This window comes from Amblyomma mixtum, chromosome 10, assembly GCF_055824585.1.
Source record: "Amblyomma mixtum isolate Tamu chromosome 10, ASM5582458v1, whole genome shotgun sequence".
NCBI lineage: Eukaryota > Metazoa > Arthropoda > Arachnida > Ixodida > Ixodidae > Amblyomma > Amblyomma mixtum.
Genome location: NC_143021.1, coordinates 16,511,395 through 16,538,812, shown reverse-complemented (window position 1 = coordinate 16,538,812; position 27,418 = coordinate 16,511,395). Strand labels below are relative to the sequence as shown.

Genomic DNA, 27,418 nt, shown 5'->3' with positions numbered 1-27,418 from the left:
AAAGATTGTGCTTCCTCCAGAGAAAAAGCTTCTCAAGAAATCTGTGGAAAAAAAGGAGCGTTGTGTCGTTGACTCCGACTGTGAAGCAAAAACCCCGGGTGCTTTGCCGGGCTCTGACTGGACCTTGGCGTTATCGGAAGTTCTTGACGCTTCGGTGGCGGCCAACTCGTCACTGTGCGCAAGGCGAACGCTTCCCCGTGGTGGTTTAGCGGCTGTGACTTTCACAGACGAACGCCTCCTTGAAGGTGCGCCCACATCCCGTAAAGCTGATACGACTTGTCTCGCTTTAGTTTCTTCTGTCTGTTCCTGACTGGAACGCGATGCTGACCGTGGTAAGAAATAGGCGGAATTCCAAGAGAATTGCTTTGCAAATGGTCCTGGGAAGGGCCCACCGGGTGTGCTCTGCCTTGATTGGCCGCTTTGATCTTCAGCTCGCTTCTCAACAGCACGCGCCGAGAGACGCTGGGTGCCACTGGTTTTTGGTGACGGTTCCTGGACGTCTACTGCGGAGCACCGCCTCCGGTGCCATGCCGGCCGCGGCTCATCCTTCATCTCGTTTCCTAACACTTCTTCGAGAGAACGACTATCGCCACCTGTGGCGTTTTGCACTAAAAACATGTCGCTCCTTGAATCCAATGGATGCAGGATCAGGTGAATGGAACTCTCCCGAGCTGTAGTCCCTCCTGTTTCCTCTAGAGGGGGCAAGACGTCTTGAAATTGCATGGCGTTTCTGCCTGCTGCTTCGGCGAATGATGCAAAGTCGCGACGATTGCTTCTTCGCTGGAGCTCTCCTAGTAGAAGCTCCCGCTCGAGGCGCGCAGTTTCCTCTTCTTCTTTAATCTCCTCTAAGTGCACAATCTCGTCTGTCCAGGTCCTTTGGTGAATAGCTATTTCTCCTCCAAGACGCTTGATTATTTCTTCAGCGCGAAGCCGTTCTTGGAGTTGTTCATCACGTTGTGCAGACGCGTGACAGCGAACAGCATCGCATGCTTTGCAGGCCACACCTTTATACACATCTCGCCCTCCCCAGCCAGTTGGCAGCGATCCCGGCATACCTTGAGTCTTAGCTTGTGGCCATCTACTGAAGGCCGGTGTCGTGGCTCCGTAGCAAGTGCACAGTTGAGGGACCGATCTCCGTGGCGGCACGCTGTGTCTGCTCAGCTCTCCAGCCGGCAGAGATGGCCGGCAACCGTACGGACCAGGTCGATAGGGTCCGTGTGCTATCAGGTGACTATTCCACCTTCGTGGTCTTAAAAAAAATGGCTGCCCATCCGCTCTTCCAAAAGGCCGTGTAGTTGGATACTTCCACCGCCTGCTACTCTCAATTCTTGAGGTGGCGCCTGCTGATGCCCGAGTATCCACATCTTCGAGGCTACAGTTGTCGGTGTCGTCCCTAATTTCCTCCGCGTAGTTTAAGTGACGAAGGCGATTGACACGCTTTGAATTCGACGGATCAAAACCTACTAGACGTGGATTGGGAGCTCTGCCAGTGTTGACGGCATGGGCGGCTTCTGCATTTCCAGTCCACTTACGTGCGCTTGATTCAAGATGGGCGTTAAAAATTCCGTCGGTAGCGTGGGGGGCTGCCTGCACCAATGTCTCGTTCACACCACGAAATCCTCCCTCACCCACACCATGAGTGACGTGTTTCGTTGCAGAGCATTCTTGCCTAGTTAGTCGCTGATTAATTCCTTTTTCGTCGAAAACGAAAGATTGTCGCCGGTTATCGTCAGCAATTTGATGTTCTGGACGCAGATCGTCTCTTCCGTCAGCTTCAGGCTCAGGAGAAAGGCATGGGGATATGTTTCGGCATACCGAGAACAGGGTTCGGCTACGCTCCTGTGTAGGCGCCGGATTTTCTTCGCTCGGATCGTTCTTATCGGGGCTGCTACGACTCGAACCGAAAAAGGGGATACGGCACGTAGATTCCTCACTCTCCCCCTCGGTAACCTTAGGCTTGGGTGCGGCGAGGCTTCGACGCCGCCCGCCATGCGCTGCGGACTTGTAGTGCGTAGGTGAACATACGCTAGCCTTCCTTTTCTTGAAACGTGACATCGGCAACGATAAGGCACTAAGAAACCACTTTCCCGAACCTTGTGGAGGCACCGCCTGTGATTCTGGAGCGCAGCGTGACAACCTTCTCTTGAAGGTCGTGAACATCTGCGGGTGCCCCGGAGAAATCACGAATGGCTCCGGTAACGCGCCAGGTGACATAGACCCAGGTGGTGCAGGAACTGGTACGAACCCAACAGGCGCCTTCCGTGGTCTGACGCAATGCGCCTGTTGCAACGCCGGGGGAGGGACTCTCGGTGGCCTCGATGGCGCAGTAGTCGGTTCCGGCGAGGCCGCAGGAATTCGGAAAGGCGGCTGCACCGGCGGACACGGCGCCCTCGGGTGCCTGGCCCTGTTGATGCTTGCGTAGTCCAGGGGGTCTCTTCCCTGACGTCGGGGCGCATTCGCTTCTGCAGCTCTCGGGTCTTGGGGCCGCGTCCAGTACATGATAGTAAGGCTGGCTTGGCTGTGTCGCCCGAGTTACGTGTTCGGCGAAGCAAAGACAAGTCCGACGAGTGAAAGTGGTAGTTGTTGTTGTTGTAGCCTACGACAGAATGCTAGTGGTAGCTCCAGGAATGGCGTCCTTCTTCTTCTTCTCCACCGTGCCTGCTCCTCGTTCTTTTCTCGCACTGTACGTGCCCGCTATGAGTGAAACTGGCCTCTAGCGGGAAGACGCTCAATTAAAATAAATGTAAAACATGCAGCCAACTCACTCACGGTATTCAGAAAGCAGGAGCATTGTGAATTATTAAGAACGAAGCACATCGGCGGGAAAATATACGTCCTCTTTCTGGGTGGTGCTAGTTAGAAGAAGACGAAGAGTAAGAAACGTCTCATTGAAAACGTTTATTGACCAAACTGATGAACCCCGTGGTTTGGTTTGTGGGAATCGGGATCAATTGGTCGAAGCTGCTACGGCGGTTCTGTTTGCAAGCCATTTCTGGCTATCAGGGTATGTGTTGAGCACGGCGGCCTCCCAATGGTTACGGCTGGGGAAAGGATGGATATATGGCCTTGTTTTTTGTTGTTGTTTTTTGACAGGCTGTTAGCGAGTGGTAGAGATCCAGAATTTCCGCACAGGGCTTTCATGCTGGCCAGTAAAGTTGTGGGCACCACGTGTGTAGTGATTGAAAATGCCCTGGCTGATTTATTAAACCTGGCATTCACGAACGCGCGATTTCGGGCTTTGATATATGCGAGACCGTATAGTGCACCGACTTTTTTTTCTCCTCCTGATTCGTCTGTAATCTCTTTAAAACGCCGAAATTCGTCTTTGAAAGATCTCAGGATGCAACCTAAAAGGTAACGCATGTCCTAAGAGGAATGGCAAAATGATTTGCGTTCAAATAGTTGTTGGTTAAGATGGTAAAAAAGAAGACTAGTCAAAAGTTTGGTTTCAGGGAGTGGTTTAAATAGCGATTTTAGCTCAGAAGGATGCCAGAATGCAGTCTAAAAAAGGTACGCACGCCCAGAGGTAATCAGAAATAATCTGCATGTTCTTAAATAAAGCATTTTGTGAAATCCGGATTTCACCTTCGTTAAAGAAAACGTATTTGAAATCCGGATTTCTAAAGGTATTTTTGAAATCCGGATTCTAACCACTTTCTTACACTTTAAAAAACTAGGCAGATTTTTTGCGTCACAGGAGCTACGGAAACGGCGGATATTAATGGTGCTCTTTAATGTTCTCATAAACATTCTCACATGTTTTGCTCATGCGCTGAAGAGGGGTTCGAATGCCTGCGAATGGCTGGGAGTGCCTAGCCAAAATGGCGGTCCGAGCTCCGGCCCAATGAATGACACAATGATCTCGCGCCGTGCGCTGGCGGTGCGGCTGCCGCCGCTGCCCATCTTCCTCTTAACATAACTGTTTTAGTTAAAACAAGTTTCTATGAAATATTTGAGAGGTAAATTTTTGTGTTTTTATTTCTGGAGTAATTCTCGGCTTTCCGTGTTTGCTTTCTTAAGGGTGGCAGTTTTTCCTTGCATGTGTGCTTCACTTTTTGTGGGTACGCTTGTGGGTACTTTTTGTGGGTACGCAAGAACGCTTGGGCTAAAAACTTAAGAAACTCAGCAGGCATGCGTTGTGACGTGAGGCCAGCTAAAGGGTGGACTCGCAGCAGAGTAAAGATATGCTTGTGTTATTATTAGCGAATAGAGGCGCTGTTTCTTTCCTCATCCGCTGCAATTATTAATGAATTAGGTTCATGCATGCAGTACGAGATTAGGTTTAGCGAACTTTTATCACGTATTAAGGCGAAAGCCTTTAATGGCTCATTCTCCCGTCCGTCCATACGGCGTTACATCCAGCCCCTGGGGTGACTCTCGCCGAGCGCAGCTGCCAAAAGGTGACGTCATCTATGACGGGTGTCCACCGAGATATGTGAGACAGCTACTGCATCATTTCCTTTCGTCAAATGAAATTTTCATTTTCTTCATTACGGCACCTCTTTACCTTTCTTCTTTCACCCCCGCTTCTTCCCTTTCTCTATGGTGCGGTTCGGGTATCCACTGAGATGACAGAGAATTACTGCGCCATTTCCTTTCCTAAAAAATGCGTTACGTTGAAAGCTGGTTCCAACGGGCAAAGCATCGCGCCGAATGGGCGATGGTGTTCTGCGGACTCCCTGGCAGTGTTGCAAGGCGCAGGCGCTGGTGCTTTAATGAAGCTTAAAGGCGAAGCTTAAGCGTCATTAATTTGTAATTAGTCATTATTTAGTAATTAGCAATAAGGTGTGACGTCATCCAGTTGTGACGTAACCAGTGCCACAGAGGCAGTGAAAGTGGTGCGGAAAACGCTTTCGCCTCTGCGCACTTTAGACAGTCAAAGTGCCCCCTGAATTTTACTAACAGGACATTAGAATTCGCTTTAACTTTCATTTACATTTCCAGAAATCCCAAGGCAAGATGATATTTACACTAGCGCCTTTTTTTTTAGCGGTTTTATATTCAAGACCCTGCGCCTAGCTAGCGATGACCACGGTATATTTTCTGTTCAGTTTGGCAGTGCAAATTTCTTGCAAATTTCGTAGAACCTCTCGCAATGAAAACAAGGTACTCCAACACGTGTGGAGTCTTCGCCGCATTCCTGGCTTTCCTGCTGTGAAAAGGAAAGATCTACACTAAATATTTTTCGAGTTGACACCGTCCTCAATACACCACGCGTTCAACTTCTGGTATATTTCAGGCGGATATAGCGACGTGAGAGGTGAGGGGGGGTTCTCATTGTCAGTGATCGCTTGTTTCGTTTTTCTAGAAATAACATTTCAAGCCCTTTAGAAATTATCTCACTTTTGGTGCCATGTGTGCTAACCACACGTTACTATCGGAATCTGCTACCGCCATCCCAGCCGTGATTCTTCATTTAAACCTTTACTTAACGACGCCCTGAGCAGACTAACAGCTCCCTATTATTCCAATACTCCAATCTTTCTCTTCGGCGATTTCAACCTTCCATCTTCTCCAATCTTGCTTCCATGCTTTCATAAGCTAACCCTGCCAGTCAGCTGTTCACGCCTGCCTTAATTCTGGGCTAGCTCAAGCAATCGACCATCCAACAAGAACCCCACATCCTTGCCAATAACATATGATGTACCTTGTGCTAGCATCACACCCTGATAGCCTCTTGCCCTTTACTCACTTGAATTACTTAGCGATCATTTGTCCATTTATGCTACATTTTGTTCTCATTTAAAAGGTACCAAAAAGATGGGAAAAAGTTTGAGGGAAGAGTTAAGCTCCGCCTTAAGGGTGTGACGCGACAGCGTAGTGGGTTAATTCCCGTATATGCAGAAGGTCATTCTCTACGTACTTTACATTCATGGATCCCTGGGAGTCCTCATTCCCCTCCTGGCGCAGTGGTGCAGCGGTCAAGCGATGCGCCGGGCCCCTGGTGATGACCTTACCGATTCGGATGTGGACAACGAACCCCTTTTAAAATTTAAATATATGGTCAATCACTGTCAAGACTCTCACCACAAGTACCCGACCCCCCTCAAGGGGCTGGGAAATGCAGGTGAGCGTCTGCTGATAAGACGTTTTACAAATACATTGCTGTGCCCGGCAGTCATGAAACACTTCGACCCCTCCTTTCCTGGCCTCTGCCCATACTGTACGGAGGTGGCTGACACCTACCATATGGTGTGGGCATGCCAGAAAAATCCTCCCCCCCCCCCCCCCCCCCCCCCCAACCCGAGAGGACTCGGAGGCGGCCCTGCTCGGCTGCCACGACCTTCCGGCCCAACAGGCCATGGTCCGGCGTGCCCGAGCGGCGGTGGAGTCAAATGGGGTCCCGGAATAGGGACCCCACCTAGTATTGTGAAGGGGGTGGCGCACTAGGGGCCACCTCCCAAACTACCTCTCTATGTGTAACCTGTAATAAATGCTTTTCACCACCACCGCCACCACTGCCCTGCGCTGGCAGGTGCTCCCAGCGGCGGGCCTTGTGCGGCCCAGGTTTCTCTCCCCGAGCGACCAGTCATTAATAAGACTGCCACCTGCCACGGTGGGCAGTTTGCTTCCTTTCCGGTGGGCAGGCTGCGATGACGTCGCAAGGTCACGTGACGTAGGCGGCCCACCTCCTTCCTAGATTGCTCTATGATTACCACCTGCCAGAGCCGTGCCCGTGATTTTTCGCTTACAACGCCGACACCGGATTTTCCGGAGAACGTGCATTCAACGCTGTCGCGCTAAAACACTCTTGTAACAAAGGTGATTACGGGATTTCCAACCATCGACATCGTTTCTTTTCTTCACAACTTTACTCATTTTTTTAGTTTTGTTCAATCGAGCCTAACTGGCTACCTTTTGAAACTTAGATATAGCGCCGAATCAGCATATACATCATGTTGCGAGGTACGGGCTGTGGACTCGGTGAAGGCTGGGAAATGGGTCTTTATTAAAAGAATTTGACCCAAAAGAAAAGAGGGCCCCAGGCCCTTGGAAGGTGTAGACTGGCTCCCCGAGAAGCTGCTCTCTTCCGCTGCTGGAGGACGACTCCCCTCGTGGGCACGGCGTTCGAGGGAGCAGCAGTGAACGCACGGGAATCAACGAGGAGGGTCGTCCTCCAGCAGCGGAAGAGAGCAGCTGCTCGGGGAGCCAGCCTGTACCTTCCAAGGACCTGGGGTCCTCTTTTCTTTTGGGTCAGATTCTTTTAATAAAGGCTGATCTGGTTCTCCGTAGCATAATAAAAGGTTCAGCAACAAGAAGAAGCAATGACGTCATTGCGCTAAGGCTACTCATGAGGCTGAACTTGCTAAACCAAGGCAAGAATTAAGGAAGGACAAAGAAAGAACATTAAGGACGGTACAGCCCAATACCTTTCAGATCCTCAAATTAAATCATACCTTGTACCCAGAGCTTCACAGGCCAATCGTCGACACTGTGGAGAAATTGCGGATCTCGACCGCATGTCATTGGCTTCTCAGAAAAGCATTGCCTATCCCTTCCCCTGACCAGTGGGAGGCAGCTCTGCTCAACGCAAAAGACGGAGGCGCGCAGCATGTAGGCTGCCTAAAGCGTACAGAGATGCGCTCGTCATCTGTCGGCGTTCTTTCAAACAACCGGGTGGAAGGGAGAACGAGATGGAGGTCAGCTGCTCTGCCCCAACTTTCAGTCGCACCAAGAGCGCTATATAGTGTCACTCACGCCTTCACCCAAGGCTCTTCTGACGTCCGCGGCCTTGACAAACAATCGCACTACTGCCAACAGAGTAAAACGAGATATCAAATACATGGGCTTCCATGAGAGGTTCCGAGAGGAATGGATATTCCTTCGTTATATTCATTATTAGGGCGGAAGCCTTTAATGCCTCGTACTGTCGTGACCAAGGATTGTTAGCTAATGTGTCCGCGTTTCGTCGTCATTACTTAAAAAGAAACTCTGTCGAGGCTAGTAATCGAACCACCGCGTTTGGCATTTGAAGTGGAGACGCTACCACTCCGCCACGAAGGCTCAGGGTTTGGGCCTGATGGTTGGTTTGGTTTATGGGGTTCAACGTCCCAAAGTGACTCAGGCTATGGGGGACGCCGTATAGGGGGCTCCGGAAATTTCGACCAACTGGGGTTCTTTAACGTGCACTGACATCGCACAGTACACGGGCCTCTAGAATTTCTCCTCCAAAGAAATTCCAGCCGCCGCGGCCGGGATCGAACCCGCGTCTTTTAGGTCAGCAGCCGAGCACCATAACCACTGAGCCACCACGGCGGCGGTTTGGGCATGAATAAAGGCGCATCTAGTGAATGCATGGGTTTCACAAACAAAATAAAAGAAATAAAAAATAAAATAGAAAGAAACAAGAACAAAAAATAACACAAACAAAAAAATAAAAGAAATAAAACACAAAGGTAAAAACAACAGGAAAAAACAATAACTAAGAAAAGAAACAAAATTAAAAAAAAATATGAAGAAAAAAAACTGCGCCAGGAAAAGCTTTCGCCTTGCAGAGAGCCAAAGTGCCCCCTGAATTTTTTCGTTATAAATCAATTTCTTACGGCGATTCACTTGCACGCCCGCGTGTAGCGCCCAGGAGGAGTGAACTTCCGCAGCAGCGCACACTATATAGCAGCTACCATTTCGAGTATACAATTGAAAACATTTTTTTCACACCCTGACGAACAGTCGACGGCTGAGATATAGGCGCACAAGCATGGGGCTAAGCCAGCTTTCGAAATGTATCGAGGAAAGTGGCGACACTTTAGTTTAATCGCATTTTAATGTCACAGCTCGTAAAGAACAAGAAATTATGCTTGCAGTGGCTGTGCAAGACGAAGAATCCCGCTAAGAAAGGGTAGCAAAACACCTCAAAAATGACCTGATTGCGTTCCAGAGCAGCAACCGTCCTTAATCTCTTGCTCTGAAGAAATGTTGCACTTGGAGACAAGGTTGCCGGCAAACCGGCCGAGCACAAATGTATTCTACTTGCGCAACAATCTTCAAGCAGCCGCACCGAGTACTTTACAATGCTGAAAAGGGTTCGGATTAACTGCGTCTCTTTACTGAAATCTTTACGGTTGTGTTGACAGTAAATAAATGTGATATTCCAAAGTGAACCCTTTTTTCTATGGTTGGAATTGGCACAAGTTAATGCGTAGTTCCAGCTATATCTGCCTTGAGGCCAGTAATCAGAACATCGGGATTTTCTGGCATGTCTCAGGTTATGTTATTTTTTTTCAAAGTCAGAAAAGAAACGAGAAAATAACTAAAACTTGCCACAATTTTTAAGCATATTGGATCACATTCGAGCGATTGTAATCCGTCGGAAGGATCCAAAACTGTCTGTCGTAAACAGTTCTTGTACGCGACTACAAACATGACGAGATGCCCGTCCATACGGAATGTACTTGTGAGATGTGAAGAGTGACCAAAAAAAAAATTACGTAACGGCAGTGGTCAATCGGTGCATCATCATCAGGACGACTACGCCCACTGCAGGATAAAGGCCTCTCCCATGTCTCTCCAATTAACCCTGTCCTTCGCCAGTTGCGGCCACCGTATCCCCGGAAACTTCTTAATCTCATCCGCCAACCTGACTTTCTCCCACCCCTGTCATACTTAATGTCATACTTAATGACAATCGATTATCCTGCCTTCGCATTGCATGCCCTGCCCAAGCCCACTTCTTCCTCTTGATTTCAACTAGAATATCATTAACTTGTGTTTGATCCCTGACCCACTCTGCCCTCTTCGGGTCTCTTAACGTTACACCTATCACTTTTCTTTTCATAGTGCACTGCGCTGTTCTTAAGCTGAACCCTCTTTGTTAGCCTCCACGTTTCTGCCCCTTAGATAAGTAGCGGTAAGATACATGTATTGTATTCTTTCCTCTTGAGGGATAGTGGCCATTCATGATCTGAGAGAACCTGCCAAATGCGCTGTACTCCATTCTTATTCTTCTAGTTATTTCCCTCTCATAATCCGGGTCAGCGGTCACTACAATCTCCAAGTCGCCGCATTCCCTTACCACTTCCAGCATCTCGCTACCAGTGGCTAACTACTGGTCCCTTCCGTTACTGTTGAACATTACTTTGGTTTTCTGCACGTTAATTTTAAGACCCACCGTTCTGCTCTGCTCGTCTACCTTATTGATCATGCTTTGCAGTTCATGTCCTGAGTGACTTAGCAAGGCAGTGTGATCAGCGAATCGCATATTGCGAAGTTATTCTCCATTTACTGTTATGCCCAACTGTTCCCATTTCAGGCCTCTGAATACCTCGTGTAAATAAGCGGTTAATAGCACTGGCAGATCATGTCTTCGAATCCGTTTGGCAGGACACACACGCGCACACACACACACACACACACACACACACACACACACACACACACACACACACACACACACACACACACACACACACACACACACACACACACACACACACACACACACACACACACACACACACACACACACACACACACACACACACACGCACACACACACGCACACGCACACGCACGCACGCACGCACACAAAACCCGGATAATATGACCAATGCTTGACCATATGAATAACGTGTGACGATGAGACTGACCCTATGACTCTTTTATCCAAGAAATTGGCATAAAAGTTCCCAATATTGTATGGCTGTAAAAGAGCATCCCTGAATATGGTGTTGAAAAAAAAAAGAAATGACCGGGGTACCTAAGGAACTTACGTCCGAGTAATGCGAAAGCATTGCAGTTCTATTCCAGTTATGTTTTAATTCTATTCGAGTTCTGTTGTAATTCTATTCGAATTGCATTCTACTTATATTCTGTTCGTTTGTAGTTCGCACAGTGGTCAGTACTAGACTGAATACTGGTTAAAATTTCGTCTTTTCCCGCCATTGATGACGTCACACCGTTTCGACCAATCGCGAGTTTTGTAACGCTGCCTCTTTTTGGGCGACGCTCGGTTTTCGTGTCGATAAGCCTTCTAATGCTTTCGCATTAGTCTTCTTTACATTCGGGCGTCATCACTAGTCGTTGTATGTGTGCCTTCCTTTTTTTCGCACCTCATGTATTCATCTAATTTACTCTTAGCCCTTACCTCGTTCACAGACGTGAAACTGTTGTCATTCCTTTGCTAAGTGTACTGGCAGCTTGCCTCGCCAACGGGCAACTGAACAGGTTTTAGAATTCGGCGAGGTTATTATAGGAGTTTAGAATTTAGAACTTGCAGGTAAACGGCGTTTGAAAAGGTCAAGTAATCGGCGCATGAAGCCGCGTAGGCGTTCAGGCTTCTCCGCAGTGCACAGCGCCTGGCAGAGGCCGCAGTGATGACGTCGTGTACGGCAGCACGATGTTTATAACGAAGAAACGGCTGCTGGAAGGAAGAGAACCAACGCTAACGAGGTTAAAGGCGCTATTGCGTTCTTTGGCGGCGTCGGACGCCTCATGGCCGCATGTGGACGAAGGCAGCGGGAACCTGAAATTTTGGCAACAACGACGTCATCACGAGTTTTTCCGCACTCCTTAGGCGTAATGGGGAGAAGCCTGAACATTGTCGCTGTTTGATCCGCATTTACATCACCATCTTAAACGGTACCGCAGAACTACTTGGCACACTTTACCTAGGAGCTCCATACATTCGAATCAATAAATCGAATCTAATTAGCAAAATAAAATTTCAGCTTCCCTTTAAACTGGCGCACACAGGAAAGAAGTGAGGGATAGCGCGTTTGAGATGCGAACGCGGTGACTTCACAGCACTTAGCTGGTCGGAGCCCGTTCACTTTCAGAGCGCCTAGGCGCCCCACGTAGTGTACTAGCACCTTGGAAAAACAGATTGGCGTCTCTTGGTCGCGTCATAAAAGATTACCAGCATAATGAAGACAGCTCTCGGTCAACCTTAAAGGAGCATATACATCCACAAAAATGTCACGTCTACACCAATTGCGTGAAACGCGAAACTAAGTGCTAACTAGCGTAAACTCTGCCATTTTTTAAATCTGTGCTCTTCCACTCCTTGCTTAATGCCTTCATTCGCATCCACCAACTCCGAGACTTTCCTTTCCTTAGCTATCTATAACCTTACACGCAGACGCGAGTGAGTGAGTGAGTAGAAACTTTATTGATTTCTAAGATTTAGCCTGCGGTGGAGGTCTTCTTCAAGTCTTCTCTTCAAGTCTTGAGGTTGCCTCCTTAGCCTTGGGTGGTCCCCTAGTCCAGGGCTCCACTGAGTCTGGCCACCTCGCTTGCGTGTGCTATGAGTGCCCTTTGGGCCTCTAGCTCGCAGCTGGTGAGCCGGCTCTCCCATTGCTCCGCACTTGGTGTGTCGTGTTTGTGGAACGATATGTTTCTGTCGCATTCCCAAGACGCGAACTCTCCGCGGCTTCGGAAGATCGAGGACGCTCGTGCCTCGAGTTATGCCAGTTCAAGAAGTGTGACACCGTAGTACGACAAAGTTTCGCATGTAATACTAACAGCTATTACTATAAAAGGAAAGGAAAATGGAGGCCGCTCTCGGTCATCATTCTCGAGGAGCACTCAGTTCAGCAGAAAGAGCTTGTGCGTTGTGCCGTCTTCTTCCCCTCCGCAGGCCCCGTGGTGAGAGAGTGCGCGGTGCGTCTGTTCACGTTCCTTCCCGGCCGCACGCTGGACCGACGGCCGCTCAGCGACCGCGTCTGCCTCAGCTGGGGCGCCCTGCTGGCGAGGCTGCACCGGGTGCTGCGCACAAAGGTACGAAGGCGGCTCTCGAACGCTGTGCCCCCGTTGCTCGACGACCAGCATGCATCTGGTGACCGAACCGCGCCAGTGTTGCGTGAGGGTTGCGCTGGGGAGGATGCGGGACAACGCTCGTTGCTTGCTCTGCTGTGTCCTTCCGCGTTCCTTTCGCTGCGTTCGACATCTTCCCGCCATCGCTGAAGCCAAGCCAGATACGAAAGCTCGTCTTCCCAGCATTCTCGCTGTGGATGAAATGCTCTTTAAAGGCCTACTTGACCGAAATTTTTCAAACCGTAAAAAGATTGTTTTTTCATAGTACACCCCCGTATTATGCTACCCACAAAACATTACGCTCCAGTTTCAAGCAGTTACGGTGAAAAAGGCACGCAAAAATCGGAGTTTTCAATACCGAAACTGGAAAAACGGGCGCCATTGCCGCCCGCCGGAAGTGACGCATGTTTGAGACTGTACTCCGGACGGGTTCGGAGCGTCTGCTCGTTGCGGCTCGAGCAAAGCGCTGGTAGCGGTAGCGCGTGCAGAACTTTGTGCGGTAAATACTGGTTATATGTGAAAACACACATCTTGAAACGGATGAAACGCCCTAGAAAAAGTTTTAAACGTGTTTTATTTGCTGTCGTAGACTATAAAAGTCCTGGCTCAACCTCAGTGAAGATGATCGCACCGCAATGCTTGTGAGCGCTGTTTGCCTGGCAGTATTCGATTACAGCTTGTGCAAAGTTCGGATATAGCGGAGGAAGGAAGCATATTCAAATGGGGGCCAAGTAGAAGTGCTTGTATTATAAAGTCGGCTTTTTTGAGCGGGCACGCGCGTGCCAACAGCACATGTGCGCTCTGCTGTACGTGCAATATGGTTGTTGTCTTGATAAAAACAATGACCTGCCTTCTCCTTTTCCTTCTCATTTTTCTCCCCCGTCGAAAGGTATTCCTGCCTGTGCACATAAATTTGGAACAGGTGCTGTGAACGCCAGTTAAATCAATAAAAACAGATGGATGTGTAAAAAGAGAGCTGAAGAGAATTAAGTGCTGCGTTAAGCGAAGGAATATGCCAGAAGCAAAATTTGTGTTGCAAAATAAATGTATATTTTTCTCTTCGAGGACCGTGGCATCAGTGCGGTGCCGATGGTGGGCTGGTTCATCTTTGCGCGCCTCGGTCGGGCAAGCCACTGCGCGTTGCGAAATACATGTCGATTCAAATGAACAAAAACTTATGCGTTGCGTTCATTACAGTATTTACCTAGAACCACTTAAAGCCCGTGTACTGCAGGGACGGAAAGGTTTTTCTAATCTTTTCAAACCACACAGCTGGGCAGAACGACGTGGTTGCCGAACCCCAGTCGACCGTATACGCCCACCGCGCAAATTACCGTAGGTGTCTCTAACCAAACATATAAATTTGATATTTATATGTTATGGTATTTATATGTTATAGATCACCAATTAGCCCGCACCCTTACCCTACTGAATAAAATCAAAATTCTTTGAAAAGATTATCATTCAAATAACATGCGTGCAGTTCTCTGGGGTCTTGGAGACGCGTCTCGAATGGTAACGCTGAAGCTTCCTGTAATCGACCTCAAGTGTGAATGGCATGAGGCAGTAAGAAAGTCGACGTTTTCAGTAACGCTTGTGTGGCCTTCCAGGATTCTCAGCCCGGCCTGCAAATCTTCGAGGCAGCAGATACACTCGGCGCACGACGGCATTATTGCGCATTGGGCAGAGCTGTACTTGCAAACGGGTGTGCATATGCTGATTCCTTTTCAGACGAAGCAGACCTCTCCTAGACTTCTGCCTGGTGTAAATAACGTGCCGTCAAAAGGGCGTTGCTCGATGAGCAAAGCCGTCCACTTTAACTTCTGGACCGGCTTAGCTAGCTTGTGACAAGCGGTTCCCACCTCCTCTTTATTCTCCCGATTAGAGACGCCTCGAAGCCTTCGGTTCGTGGCATGCTTTGCCGATCGGGCCAGAAAGACGTAGGTGCTCTGATGCATGATGTAGACCGGGACAGGTCTATTGACAAAGCCCAACCCACAAAAGGGGTTAGCGCGAGGCAGAAGCGTCAGTCACCCACCATTATCTTTTTTGAAGAAGAGAGGGGAATTCACGTTAAAACCTGAGCTCCAGACAGCTGACACCAGCTTTCGAGATCGGGGGTGAAGGGCAGTGGCCGAGAGGTATACATGGTGCTTTCCGCATTCCTCGTATTCCCTTCCGCGGCCATGCACTTCGTCTACATGATGCCAGCAGTTTATTTTTCTCGGATACCATCGAGCTTCGCGGTGAAAACAGCCAGAAACGCGCCAGAAGAAGAGCTTACAAGGGGCGCGCACTCACTTCAGAACGCCTGAAACTGGCGAGCCGGCGATGCCGGTGTCTCAAATGTGCGTCATTTCCGGTCAGGTTTGTTAGTTGTTCAGCACACCGCTAGGGGTCTGCGTCGTCTGCTACATAGGTTTTTGAACGCTTCTAACTAAAATTCTAGACGCTCCACAGCCCTAATATTAAATATAAATATTGTTAATAACATGCACGCTATATCGAGCGCAAAATTAGCCGAAGTAAAGTTTCGGTCAAGTAGGCCTTTAAGAAACTCACATGGACGGTGGCGCCACTGTTCTCTGTAGGAAATGTCGAGAAACAAATGGGACACCGCTTCGACTGCGGGACTTTAGGGAAGAGTAGGCGCAGCTCCCTTTGTACTGTAAGTCGAAATGAACACTGAAACCATTACTTTAAGCTTAGCCTACGTAGATAGAAATTATTTTGATAAATTTAGTTTTCGAAGTAAGTTGAGCTGAGAACAAGTGCAAAAGCATTACCGGCCCCTTCGTTACCCTATCGTGTGCCGTCTTTGCCAAAAGTAACCGAGCAAGCGCGACTGTAACGGGAGCTGCTCGGTTACTTTTGGCAGAGATGGCGATGGAACGGGAGTGGGCTGTCAGCCGAGCGGCGGCGGCGCTGCGGTCCCCGGCTGCGGGTGCAAGCTGGGTGACGTCATCCCGCGCTCTCGTTCTCCATCCTTGGATGATAAGAAGTGAGCAGGTAGTGTGTGCGGTGAGAAATTTTCGCGCCTTTGGAGTACTTTTATAGGCTAAGGCCTACGCCAGCCAGTTTACACTCGCTGCCGGGGAGCAGCAGGCAGCGCTGAAGACCGCAACGCAATCGCTCGGCGGCAAGCCCACTCAGGCCGCCGGCGCTGCTGCTCGGTTACTTTTGGCAGAGATGGCGATGGAACGGGAGTGGGCTGTCAGCCGAGCGGCGGCGGCGCTGCGGTCCCCGGCTGCGGGTGCAAGCTGGGTGACGTCATCCCGCGCTCTCGTTCTCCATCCTTGGATGATAAGAAGTGAGCAGGTAGTGTGTGCGGTGAGAAATTTTCGCGCCTTTGGAGTACTTTTATAGGCTAAGGCCTACGCCAGCCAGTTTACACTCGCTGCCGGGGAGCAGCAGGCAGCGCTGAAGACCGCAGCGCAATCGCTCGGCGGCAAGCCCACTCAGGCCGCCGGCGCTGCTGCTCGGTTACTTTTGGCAGAGATGGCGATGGAACGGGAGTGGGCTGTCAGCCGAGCGGCGGCGGCGCTGCGGTCCCCGGCTGCGGGTGCAAGCTGGGTGACGTCATCCCGCGCTCTCGTTCTCCATCCTTGGATGATAAGAAGTGAGCAGGTAGTGTGTGCGGTGAGAAATTTTCGCGCCTTTGGAGTACTTTTATAGGCTAAGGCCTACGCCAGCCAGTTTACACTCGCTGCCGGGGAGCAGCAGGCAGCGCTGAAGACAGCAGCGCAATCGCTCGGCGGCAAGCCCACTCAGGCCGCCGGCGCTGCTGCTCGGTTACTTTTGGCAAAGATGCTACTGCCGCTTTGTCTGGAGAACAGAACAAAAGACCATTGCACCCTTAAAGATGTATCGGTCTTGCTGGGCTGGCATGAAGCCTTTCTCTTTCATATTGATTCTGCAAGTTCCAGCCAGGGACCTCTAGGGCTCAGCCGATGTAACAACTTTCATCGCTTTGCCTGCCCTAGAACGGGTGGGTTGAAGACTTCAATTCCCTCTGGGAGCCGAATTTTCTTATCCCTATTTTATTTCCGACCTTCTAAAGGGCCACTTTTAAATGAGCGAAAAGACGAATCCCCCACAAAAAGTTGGACGGAGAACGCATTCTAGCGGCGGAACTCTTTTCGAAGGGTGGAATTTGAGTGGCTGACTCAAGTTTTAGTAAACGCTCGTTCTTACTAAGCGTAGTGTCCACACTCTTAGAAAAAAAGGTAGTGAAAACTTAGTAACGGCTGCTGTTACAACCTTTTTTTTAACCCTTACTACCTATGTACTATGTTGCTACAGAAAGAAAATTAAGTAGTAACGAGGTAGTAACTTGTGCTGTTAATACGTTTTTTGGCAGTTACTACACTTGTACTACCTCATTATAACCCTGGTAGTATCCATTACTACCTTGATCTGGAAATGGATGATCGGAATATGCACATGTATGAATATTAACATTTCCGGTGACATTGCTACTCAATTTCCCATGTTTTTATATAATGAAAAGGGTTTCCTAAATGGCAGCAAATCTAACAAAATTACCAGTGCTGTTTTTGTTTTCAATACAATATATACGCAGCACGTATGTGTTCCATTCTTTAGTTTGATTTCTTAAATGCACTTTTGCACCAAACCCAAGCTATTGTGCCTGACTTGTGCTCATTTTTCCTTCTGGTTTACTACAAGATGCACAAAAATGGGAGTTGAGTTTCTGGTGTCATGTTCATGCATTCCCTGTGACACATTAGAAAGTCACCACGAAGTCAGGTATTCATGTCATTCGACAATAAAAACCCAGCAGAGACTCTTTTTCGTTAACACACAAGATTTCCTTGTCATTGGCCATCAGCCACTCAAGTGACTTGCGTGCGTTGCGTTAACCCCCATGCAGAAATATACCAAAACAGACTCAGATGTTATTTCACATGAATTTCTCTCATGCCATTGTCTTTGCGGTACGCACAAAGGCATGCAGGAAATAAATGCAGCAAGCGCCGGAGGCACTATAAGAGGGAAGGGACGGAGGGGGGGGGGGGCTATAATTTATGCTTTTATGACAGTGTCGGCAGTCTGGAAAGAGAGAGGTTGTTTACTGGCCAGTGAAGGTTTTCTTGAAAAAAAAAAAAAACATTATGCTTGTAGACACCTATTGAAACATTACACGGAAAATTCGATTTTTTTTTGCTCTTTATTGTCCAGATTAGTGGTCGTTACCTGTGATCATTATTCAATGCGATGAACGTATCGCGCGGTGGCGTTAATACGAGTGACCAAAAAACGTGCTACCAGCAAGGGTGAAAGGAAGAACTTTCCTTTTTGTCTGCAAAGTGCAAAATATAGGCTCGAAGACACTGAGAGAGAGAGAGAGAAAAACTTTATCATGGCAAGTGTGTTAGACCCCCTTGGGTCCCTGGACCACCGCACGGTCCCACTCTACGTCGGAACGTTCATGTGGTGTTTGGTCATGACGTCGAAGACACTGATACAGCAACGAACAACGTAATATCAAAGGCTGGCTCAGTCGCAGGCGCCATATAGTGCGTCACGTTGAAAGCGTAAGCGCGCGCTGTTTTCAATAAAACTCCGAACAGTGCAGAAAGGAACGCAGAAAGAAAAAAAAAAACAAGTGACAAGCTTGCGATGTACCATGCACAGTAAGAGCGTGGTTACACCCGGTATATCTAGATTAGGCTCGATTTAGTTAAGCTTAGCAACATTGGCTGCCAAGAGGCACAATTCAATGTAAATTGAATAGAAATTAGTTCAGAAATGAGTTATAGACCTAAGTTCAATAAAAATGAAATTGACACCGCCTTGACAGTGGTCAACAGCGCTGCGTTTTTGTTGAATAGGCGTAGTTTCTATAATGTTTCGACACAACGTCAACAGAAAGCTAATGCTTATTTTTGTAAGGGATTATGCCATAGAGACTACTCCGGTGTGCTGTCTCTATAAAACGCGGTAGGTCGCCGCTTCACTGTGCCGCTGTCCTTACATAGATAAAAAAAATCTTCGCCATTACAGCTTTTGCTCATCCGCTCAACATTATTTTCACTGTGACTTGCCAGTCTCCCGGAAGCGCTTCGCCGCCTATTGTCTGTGCGCTACGCCGGTGAACGCCAGCTCTCCTGGGTTGCATCGCAATGCGCTTTCAGTTCCAACTCTCCGCAGCGCCACAATGCGACCTCGCTCTGTCGCAATCCTCGCAGGGTTCCGGGAAGTATCCGGCGTTGCTGAGTCGCTACACCCCCTGGAGCCTGTGGAGCGTCCGCGAACTCCCTGCCTTGGTCGACGTCGTCGTGGACAGTCCCCAAGACAGGGCGCTGGTGCACAGCGTGCTGGCGCGGTTCGAGGAAGTGGAGCCGAAGCTCCGGCACTTGCCCGTTGGTGAGTGGCCCCGTGAGAAAGGGAATTAACTCTTGCTAGCGCCGGCTATATACCTCCCGTCTAAGGCTCTTGTGCAAGGCCTTCAAATTACGTCACAACGTACTAGGCTTTGGGACTCGCGTAAAGCCAGAGATATGAATCCGGCATAAATGCTACGCTTACACGTGGCGTCTGGAGCACGCTGATTCGTTGTACACCAGCATTTTTATTCACCGGTGTGGCACTGACATCGACGTACAACGCCGCTGATCTGACAACGCAGAGATGGCGTGTGGGCCAACCGTTACAGCTCTGGGAGAGGGGCGTGCTTGAAAAACGCGACGCTGCGGGATCAAGCAACGACACCACACCTTCTCTGATCTGGGCTTCAAGCCTCGGATATTTAGTTGGTTTTATGGTTTTATGGGGCTTAATTGTCCCAAAGCGACTCAGGCTATGAGGGACGCCGTAGTGAAGGGCTCCGGAAATTTCGACCACCTGGGGTTCTCTAACGTGCACTGACATCGCACAGCACACGGGCCTCTAGAATTTCGCCTCCATAGAAATTCCGCCGCCGCGGCCGGCATTGAACCCGCGTCTTTCGGGCCAGCAGCCGAGTGCCATAACCACTGAGCCACCGCCGCGCTGAAGATTTAGTGTCCGGCTGCAGTGCGTAGCGTTCTGGGCTGAGCAGGAGTAGGTGCGTCAGTTATGAGAGGAGCGAGGCTACCAAGTGAGGAAAACAGCGGCTTTCGTCTGGTTCCGACCGTTCACCGGAGTCAGAGAAGAGCTATAGACTCAAAGTAAATGCAGAGGACGCGCAAGGCTTAGAGTGCGAGCGGATCGGTCCGCAGTGGCACACAACACTTGGCGCACCACAGGCACCTAAGTTTGACGCTGCGATCGGCTTGCTTACGACTACTGTGTTGTCCTCTACCGGACGCCTGCATATGAATGAATGAATAAGTTTATGGGGAAAAGCAGGACCTATGGTCAATCTATAGGGAAGGGGAGAAGGAGATGGGGCTCGGTGAGATCTTATTCTTGAGCATGTTTTAAGATCCGTGCACTGATTCCCTCGCATTGCTAAGCGAAGTTCGCATGCACGGCGAAGCTGTATATGCTTAGGGATATTTCGTCCGGGTCCTCCTTGGGAAATTTGGGAAACACGCAGCCATCGTACGAGTGTACGTGTTGTAGTTTGTGTTCGTCTCTCTAACCAATACCTCCTCCCCCCTCTTGCACACACACGGACAGTATTGCACAACTTGAGCAAACGTGAACTTTCTTCTGAGTTCGTAATGCCTGGCGCTTAAGAGAAGACAAAGGACAAAAAGAGTACCTATAGACGTGACCGATTCTAGTATCGTTCCCATGTGTTTATTGCCCTTTTTCCTGCCCCTTCACTTGAGGACTAGGCGTTATGAATTCAAAAGGTCAGTCCCACTGGCTCGAATTCCCATCTTAGAAATGAACCTGCCTCGTTTCCGAGAAACCCGATGTACGGAGAGGAAAGGTCATTTTGCTCCAGTTTAGCGACATCCAAACCGATTCTTAGCGGAGGCCTTCGTATGACGCATCTTAAACAAAGTCTCTGCATGTCTGCGATTTCTAATCCGCATATTTCAGTCGGCGCGGCAGCGGATTTTGTTGCAGGGTGTGGAGGTGATGTGTTCTATTTTGATATACGGACCAGGACCATACTCCTTCCGTACAAACCATAGTTTTTGCAATGGCAGCTTCTCATGGTTTAAAACCGCGATAACGGACTACGTCATGTAATGCAGGGGCATCTGTTGCGGCACAAGACTGCGTTTAAAGACATTGATATTTTGTTTTGAGGTAACGTTTCTCTTACAGAACACTGCCTGAGAAGGCAGGCTTTTTCTGAGCGCATCGCTTTCTGCGATTTTTTGTACCTGTCGTGAAACCGGTTCCAAAGAAGAATGGAAGGGTTTGCCAATATACCTCGCTTAAAAACCGACTGACCACGATAGGTAACTGCCTATATCAAGGCTGGCATTCAGACTTCTGTCAGCAGTGGCTGTGGGTGAAGGGTAGGGTGTGACTGCGAAGAAAAGAGGACCAAAGGAGGAGACATACAGACAGGGTGAAGAGAAAACGACGCAGCTGCCGAAAGTTCCAGGAAGCGAGACCCGTTTGTCGAGATGGTCAGCTTCTCGCTGTGTGCTTCACACGGATTCGTGGCCTTCATACGCTTTATAGCTTGCTTAATGAAGACAGCCGTAGACGGCTGCGATTTGTGCCCAGTATGCACGTGGTTAGGCACGCCTCACATGGATCACCTACAGTTCTTAGGTGGACCTTGTACACATCGGTGAGGCCTTGCCACATTCATTCTTGCGCTCAGGGGTTCTGCACGGGGACCTGAACGAGAAGAACGTGCTGACGCGTGCAGCCGAGAACTGCGGGGATGGCGACGACGAGGTGTACGCCGTACTGGACTGGGGCGACGTGCACGGCGGACCCCGGGTGCTGGACCTGGCCGTGATGCTGACCTACGTGCTCATCGCGCCGGCGGGGCGGCGGTCGCCCGAGGAGAGCGTGGGGCTCGCCATCGCGGGCTACCTGCACCACCTGCCCGAGGAGAGGGGCTGCGTGAGTCTGCTCAAGGTGAGCGTCCCCTGCCACGGAGTGCGACCAGGCCTAGGACACCCCAGCCCCTCTCTGAAATGGCGGCCATGGTGCCTCTTGTCGCCACAGACACAGCCTTAAATGTTCGCTGGAGGGGGCACCCGCCAGCCCTAGGCCCACAGTATTAACGCCCCCGTGCCGCAGAAATTCCGTCGTCGTCGTCGACGTGGTGAGCGGAAAATCCCCTGAGAAGCAACCTATAGGTGGGCTGCTTAGGTCACGTGACCTTGTGACGTCATCACAACCTGCGCAGCGGATTGTGAACAACCACAGTGGCAGGTGGCAGTTAAATTAATGATCGGTTGCGAGAGGTAGCTCGGTATGAGCAACCTGAGTGGCACAAGCCCCACCAGTGGCAGCACCTGTCATCGCAGGGCAGTGACGCATCGCTCAACGGCTGCACCACTGAGTCAGCAGCGGCATGAAGACTCCCAGGGATCTACGAATGTAAAGTCGAGATTGACCAACTTCGCATGTACCAACACTAACCCTTTACGCTATCGTATCATACCCTTAAGGCGGGGCTTAAGTGGCCCCTGTAATTTTTGACGTTGGTGATCCTTTTCACAAGACCTTAGTTCTGGTCTCAAAAAACTTTTCCTTCTTACAGAGAAACGTGCTTGCACTAATGTAGCGCTGTGCCACTTTTTCGGGTGTGTGTTTTCTGTGTATAAAGGCGTGTCTGGCAGAATTATGGATACAGACAGGTTAACTTATTCGGTTAGGCAGCCGATGCATATCTTTAAAACAGGTGCTGCGCCGTGAGAAAGTGCTGGCACGCTCTTCTGTCTGCTCACGTTGTCTCTTCACCTTTGAGCAGGGATGTATAGGACGCGGGGAGGGAGGGGGAGGGGCGATGTGTGTGTGGTGTTGGTTTAATTTGAAGCTTAGTAATTGGTACACTTTTCACTCAAGAGAAAAGTGCGTGTGTTTGTATTTTTTCTGTCTCACATTGCACCAAGGCTACCAGACACGCTGTTCATCCCGTGACCAGTTTTCTTTCAGCATCCGGTACTGTTTTCGTGGCACAGCTGCCGCACACACAATGTGGTCCTGGTAAAAAGATCACAAAAGAAATCTATACATTATTTTTGTTTCGCCCTTTTCGGCGCGCAGACACTGATCGCGGCCCGCCTGTGCCAGTCCCTGGTGAAGGGGCTGCAGGCGTACCGACAGAGCCCCGGCAACGAGTACGTGCTGAGCACCCAGGAGAACGGGTGGCGATGCCTGCGCCGCCTGTGGAGCGTTGCGGACGAGGAGCTACAGGCCACCTGGAGCCGTGTGCTGGCCGAACAGGGGGCGCTGCTCGATGGTGCCCCCGCCGGATGTGCACCCGTCGACGTTCTAGTCGGGGCCGGAGCCTCGTGTTCGGAGAAATAGCGCAGGGACGGTGCCCGGAGAGAAAGAACTGCGAGAGCGGACAATGGTGATTGACGTTCGTTTGTCATAACTACTATTGACAGGAATTGGCAACACAATGTCATATTCTTTGGGAATACAAAGGTAGGCCCACTCCGTACGCTCCTGCCAGCACCCTCCAAGGAAAGCTGGGACCAACTGCCCATGAAGCAGGAACGGACAAAACAGGGAGCTTTCGTTAGCGGGGCCTTGGAGGTCACCCCACTATGAGGGTCACACTCTGGGCGTTTACATGAGCCCGACAAAAGTCGGGTTAAGCAGGCTGTCGGGCCGAGAACCGGTTGTCGGGCTCATGTATACGCTAGGGGGTCGAGCAAAGGGACTGTCGAGTCGAGCTGGGCCAGCCCGACTGCAGGGGGTGGGTTGGCTCTGCCCGACCCGGTTGGAAGGAGCATGTATACGCTGCCGCATCGGCTTAGCGCCTCCTCTCCTGCCTCCTCTCTTGCCTCCTCTCCAGTCTGGCTGGCGCTTTGCAGGAACTCGGAGCACTCGGCGCGCGCGCTCTTTCTTACGGCCTGTGCATGAGGGGCAGCTGCTACCAATCACCGCAACTCTCCGGGGGCTGGTTCGGTTACTTTGCACATATTGCTCAACGGCTGCTCCGAGTACTGAACAAGAACTTGCCAACCATATCTTATGCAGCCACTGCTATCGGCACGCAAAGCAGGGAAATAGTGGATGGATCTCAAAACATTGAAGTCGGCATGCAATGATGGCGCATAGTATTAGCGGATAGGGCTGTATCATTTGCGACTAGCAGGAATAAAAGTGAGGCAAGATATTACAGGGCGAAGCCACGGTTAGGAAAACATTTATTTTTATCTTCAGGCCTGGCACAGTCTCTGTCGATACTTGGAAATGTATGAAAACATTCGAAGTATCTGTGCCATCTGTTCTCACTGCGTGAAACACACCAGATCAGAAAGATCCTATGCTCTTTGGAACTCCAATATTGTTTCACATACTTAGAAGGACTGAAAACAATAACAGGCGCTGCTTGTAATGACCTATACAACATTGTCGTGCGGCTCGCAGTTCAAGGGATGCCAGTTACAGCCTTAAATGCTTTCGCGTTGGCTTGTGGATGAAACCAGACGGCTTGTCATTTTGGTTTGTCAATTTTTTTGCGTAGTTGACGAGAAGAATTCGGAGAAACTTCTCAGAAATGAGGTGTGTTAAGCATTTGGTGTGGCTTCTGTCAACCCATTCCGGGCAGCATAGGACGGGTGAATCTTCTAGATGTGGTTCAGCGATTAGTTACAAGACTTCGAGAATTTCGATCGTGGGAGATACTTGACCACCTTTTAAAAAAAAAGAAACGCCGAAATCACTAGAAACCCCGGCTTTGGATAGTGGTGTTCACCATGCTTTGTTCTCTCGGCGCCTGCTCAGGCCGTAAGAAGAGAGCGAGAAAGCGCGCGCGTCGAGACCGGCCGTGCTCGGAGATATTTTTTCCGGCAGCGGAGACACCCATTGGAAATCAAAGCGAGCCGCTGCCGGCCTCGAAGACAGCGCGCACGTGAACGGGCGAACCAACCGACCGGAAAGAGCAGCAGTCGGGAAAGGGAACTTTTCGTCTGGGCGTTCCTCCTCCTCTAGCATGCGTGTGGTTTTCTTGCTCGACGCTAGGGGTAGCGACGATCTCTGCTCGACAGAAAACCGGTTCATGTAAACGCGGTAGGGTCGGACTGGTCAGCCCGACATCTGGCGCACCCCGACCCGACCCGCAACGTCGGGCTCATGTACGAGGCCTGTTAGAAAAGTATCCGACCTTTAGCCGAAGAAAAAAAACTGGCATAACTGTAGCGTTGCAAACCTAGCCACCTTCAAAGTAGTCTACTTGGGACTCCACACACTTCTCCCAGTGGTGCTGCCATTGTTGGAAGTATTACGAAAAGGCCTCTTTTGGAAAGGAGTTTAGCTCAGCTGTCGTTGCAGCCATAATGTTCTCTCTTGTCTGAAATCGCGCTCCTTTCAATGGCCTCTTGATTTTGCGAAACAGCCAGAAGTCGCAGGGGGCCATATCAGGAGAGCAAGGAGTCTGTTTAACTACAGGAGTCTGGTTTCTCGCCAAAAACCCTGAATCAACTACGAGGAATGTGCAGGAATATTGTCGTGATGGGTGCGCCACTTTCCTGTTGACCTCAACTCCGGTTTCTTGCGCCGCACAGAATCACGTAGGCGACGGAGGACATCCCTGCAGTACTCTTTGGTCATTGTTTGACCCTGTGGGGTGCGTACTCGTGGTGTGCCACACAGAGGGAGTCAAAGAAAGCAGTCAGCATCACTTTCACATTGCTGCGCACTTGGCGGGCCTTCTTTGGTCTTGGTGACGTGGAATGCTTCCACTGTGACGGCTGGTATTTGGATTCCGGGTCATACCCGTACACCCAAGACTCGTCACCAGTGATTATGGTGTTGATGAAGTCGGGGTCACTGTTTGTGGAATCTAACATGTCCTGTGAGACTTCAACACGAAGCTGCTTTTGCTCCACCGTGAGCAGCTTCGGCACGAATTTCGCCGCAACTCTCTCTATGGCCAAATCTTCTGTGATAATGGAATGTGCAGAGAAATTGCTCATGTCCACCTCTTCCGCAATTTCTCAGATAGTCACACGACGGTCCCGCATCACCACAGCGTTCACTTCGGCAATGATCTGGTCATTTCGGCATGTTGATGGCCGATCGGAGCATGGCTCGCTCTCCACCGATGTGCGGCCGTCTTTAAACCAGTTGCACCACTGGTTAATCTGTGTGCTGCTCATAGCATCATCACCGAAAGCCGTCTGAACATTTCGAATAATTTCCACTTGGCTATCGCCAAGTTTCTGGCAAAATTTGAGGTAGTAGCGCTGCTCTTCTCGCTCCGCCATTTTCCTTGCAATAAAAAACCGACGAGAGCACTGCGCACTGCCTCACTCAAACGCTGCGTCCCAGCGACTGACGTTATTGGCAGGTGGGAAAAAATTCGTGCATGCGCACGAAGGTTCAAGTTCGGCTGGTGCATGCGCGCTTGTTTCATATCCATCAGGTGTTCGCAAAAAAAAAAAATAAAGTCGGATACTTTTCTAACAGACCTCGTACACGAGGCTACTGAGGCCCAGCCGCCTACGGTGAAGTTTTTGGCAATAAACGTTGTTTCTCTCGCTCTCTCTCTCGTACTAGATGGTGGTGTGAACTTCTTTGTCGACTCTATTTCATGCGAGAGAAAATATAAGAAAGCACATGCAGCGAGCACACAAACCTGATGAAATCTGAAGTTCAAAGACGGTGACATTAATCCGCACATGTACCATGGGGGGCAAAAAAAAAACACCCCCCCCCCCCCCCCCCCACCTCCAAGTTCCAACCCCTGGCAAAAACTTTCTTGTGTCGAGACCGACCCAGTGCTGTCGTTTCTACAAGAGAAGGGCATTGACTAGTGGCTCACATACGCAGTGTGTCACTGGTCGGAACTTGAAGGGGGGGGGGGGCTGCTACTTTTGCCCCGATGGATCGTTTACAAACGACATCGACTGCACGGCGGATACCGGGAGAGCAGCTAAAAACGCGGAATGAACAGCCGGCGGTTCAGTTGACAGAAAACCAATCCCGACTCTATCACTGGGAGCACAAACCAAGGCTAATGGGAAGCGCGAAGGGTCGGGGCCGAGGAGGTGGGGAAATGCGAAAGTCCTATAAGGGGGACGGAATGGCCAGAGCAGACGGGTGCCAGGAAGAGCAAAACGGATGAAAAGGAATAAAATTGAGTAAAGTACCTTTTTCTTAGTTTTTCCAATTTCGCACGAGGGTATAAAATGTGGTTCACCGTAAATTCATCTCCACATTCTTCGCGAAAGGTTTGTATTGTTTTGTTAGCAGGCAGTTGTGTGTATTGCGTCCTATTCGCAGACGGCATAAAATCACTTCCTTGAAGCGCTCCTGGTGCACACATGACTTCCATTCACCTGAAACCGGCTTTACCAAGTGTAGTTCATTCTGGAATTCAATGCTCCAAGCCGACTCCCATTTTTACTTAATTTCTGTTGTACTATGTTCATGCAATAATTAAAGGGCATATCTATTTTTTTTTTCATTTCCTTGCCACGAGCTTGAGCAGAGCACAATTCTGCCCTCTCGTTGCCTTTTATTCCGACATGACTTGGGACCCAGCAGAGTTTTATTTTTTGTCCTCGAGCTGTGGATCTTACTATGTTGTGTATGATGTCCCCAAGCAGAGGAGTGA

At 49.9% G+C, this 27,418-nt stretch overlaps 1 protein-coding gene across 2 annotated transcripts in view; it reads left to right on the top strand.

The window, feature by feature from the left end:
- LOC149325211 (hydroxylysine kinase-like) overlaps nt 1-27,190 on the top strand; it is a 106,581-nt gene extending 79,391 nt beyond the window's left edge. For both annotated transcript variants that reach the window (XM_089564061.1, XM_089564060.1), the window contains exons 5-8: nt 12,575-12,714; nt 18,963-19,140; nt 21,491-21,753; nt 22,891-27,190. In XM_089564061.1, coding sequence (XP_089420187.1) covers nt 12,575-12,714; nt 18,963-19,140; nt 21,491-21,753; nt 22,891-23,154 — 845 coding nt within the window. In that variant the 3' untranslated portion in view covers nt 23,155-27,190. The remainder of the gene's footprint in view (nt 1-12,574; nt 12,715-18,962; nt 19,141-21,490; nt 21,754-22,890) is intronic.
- Nucleotides 27,191-27,418: the final 228 nt, after the last annotated feature.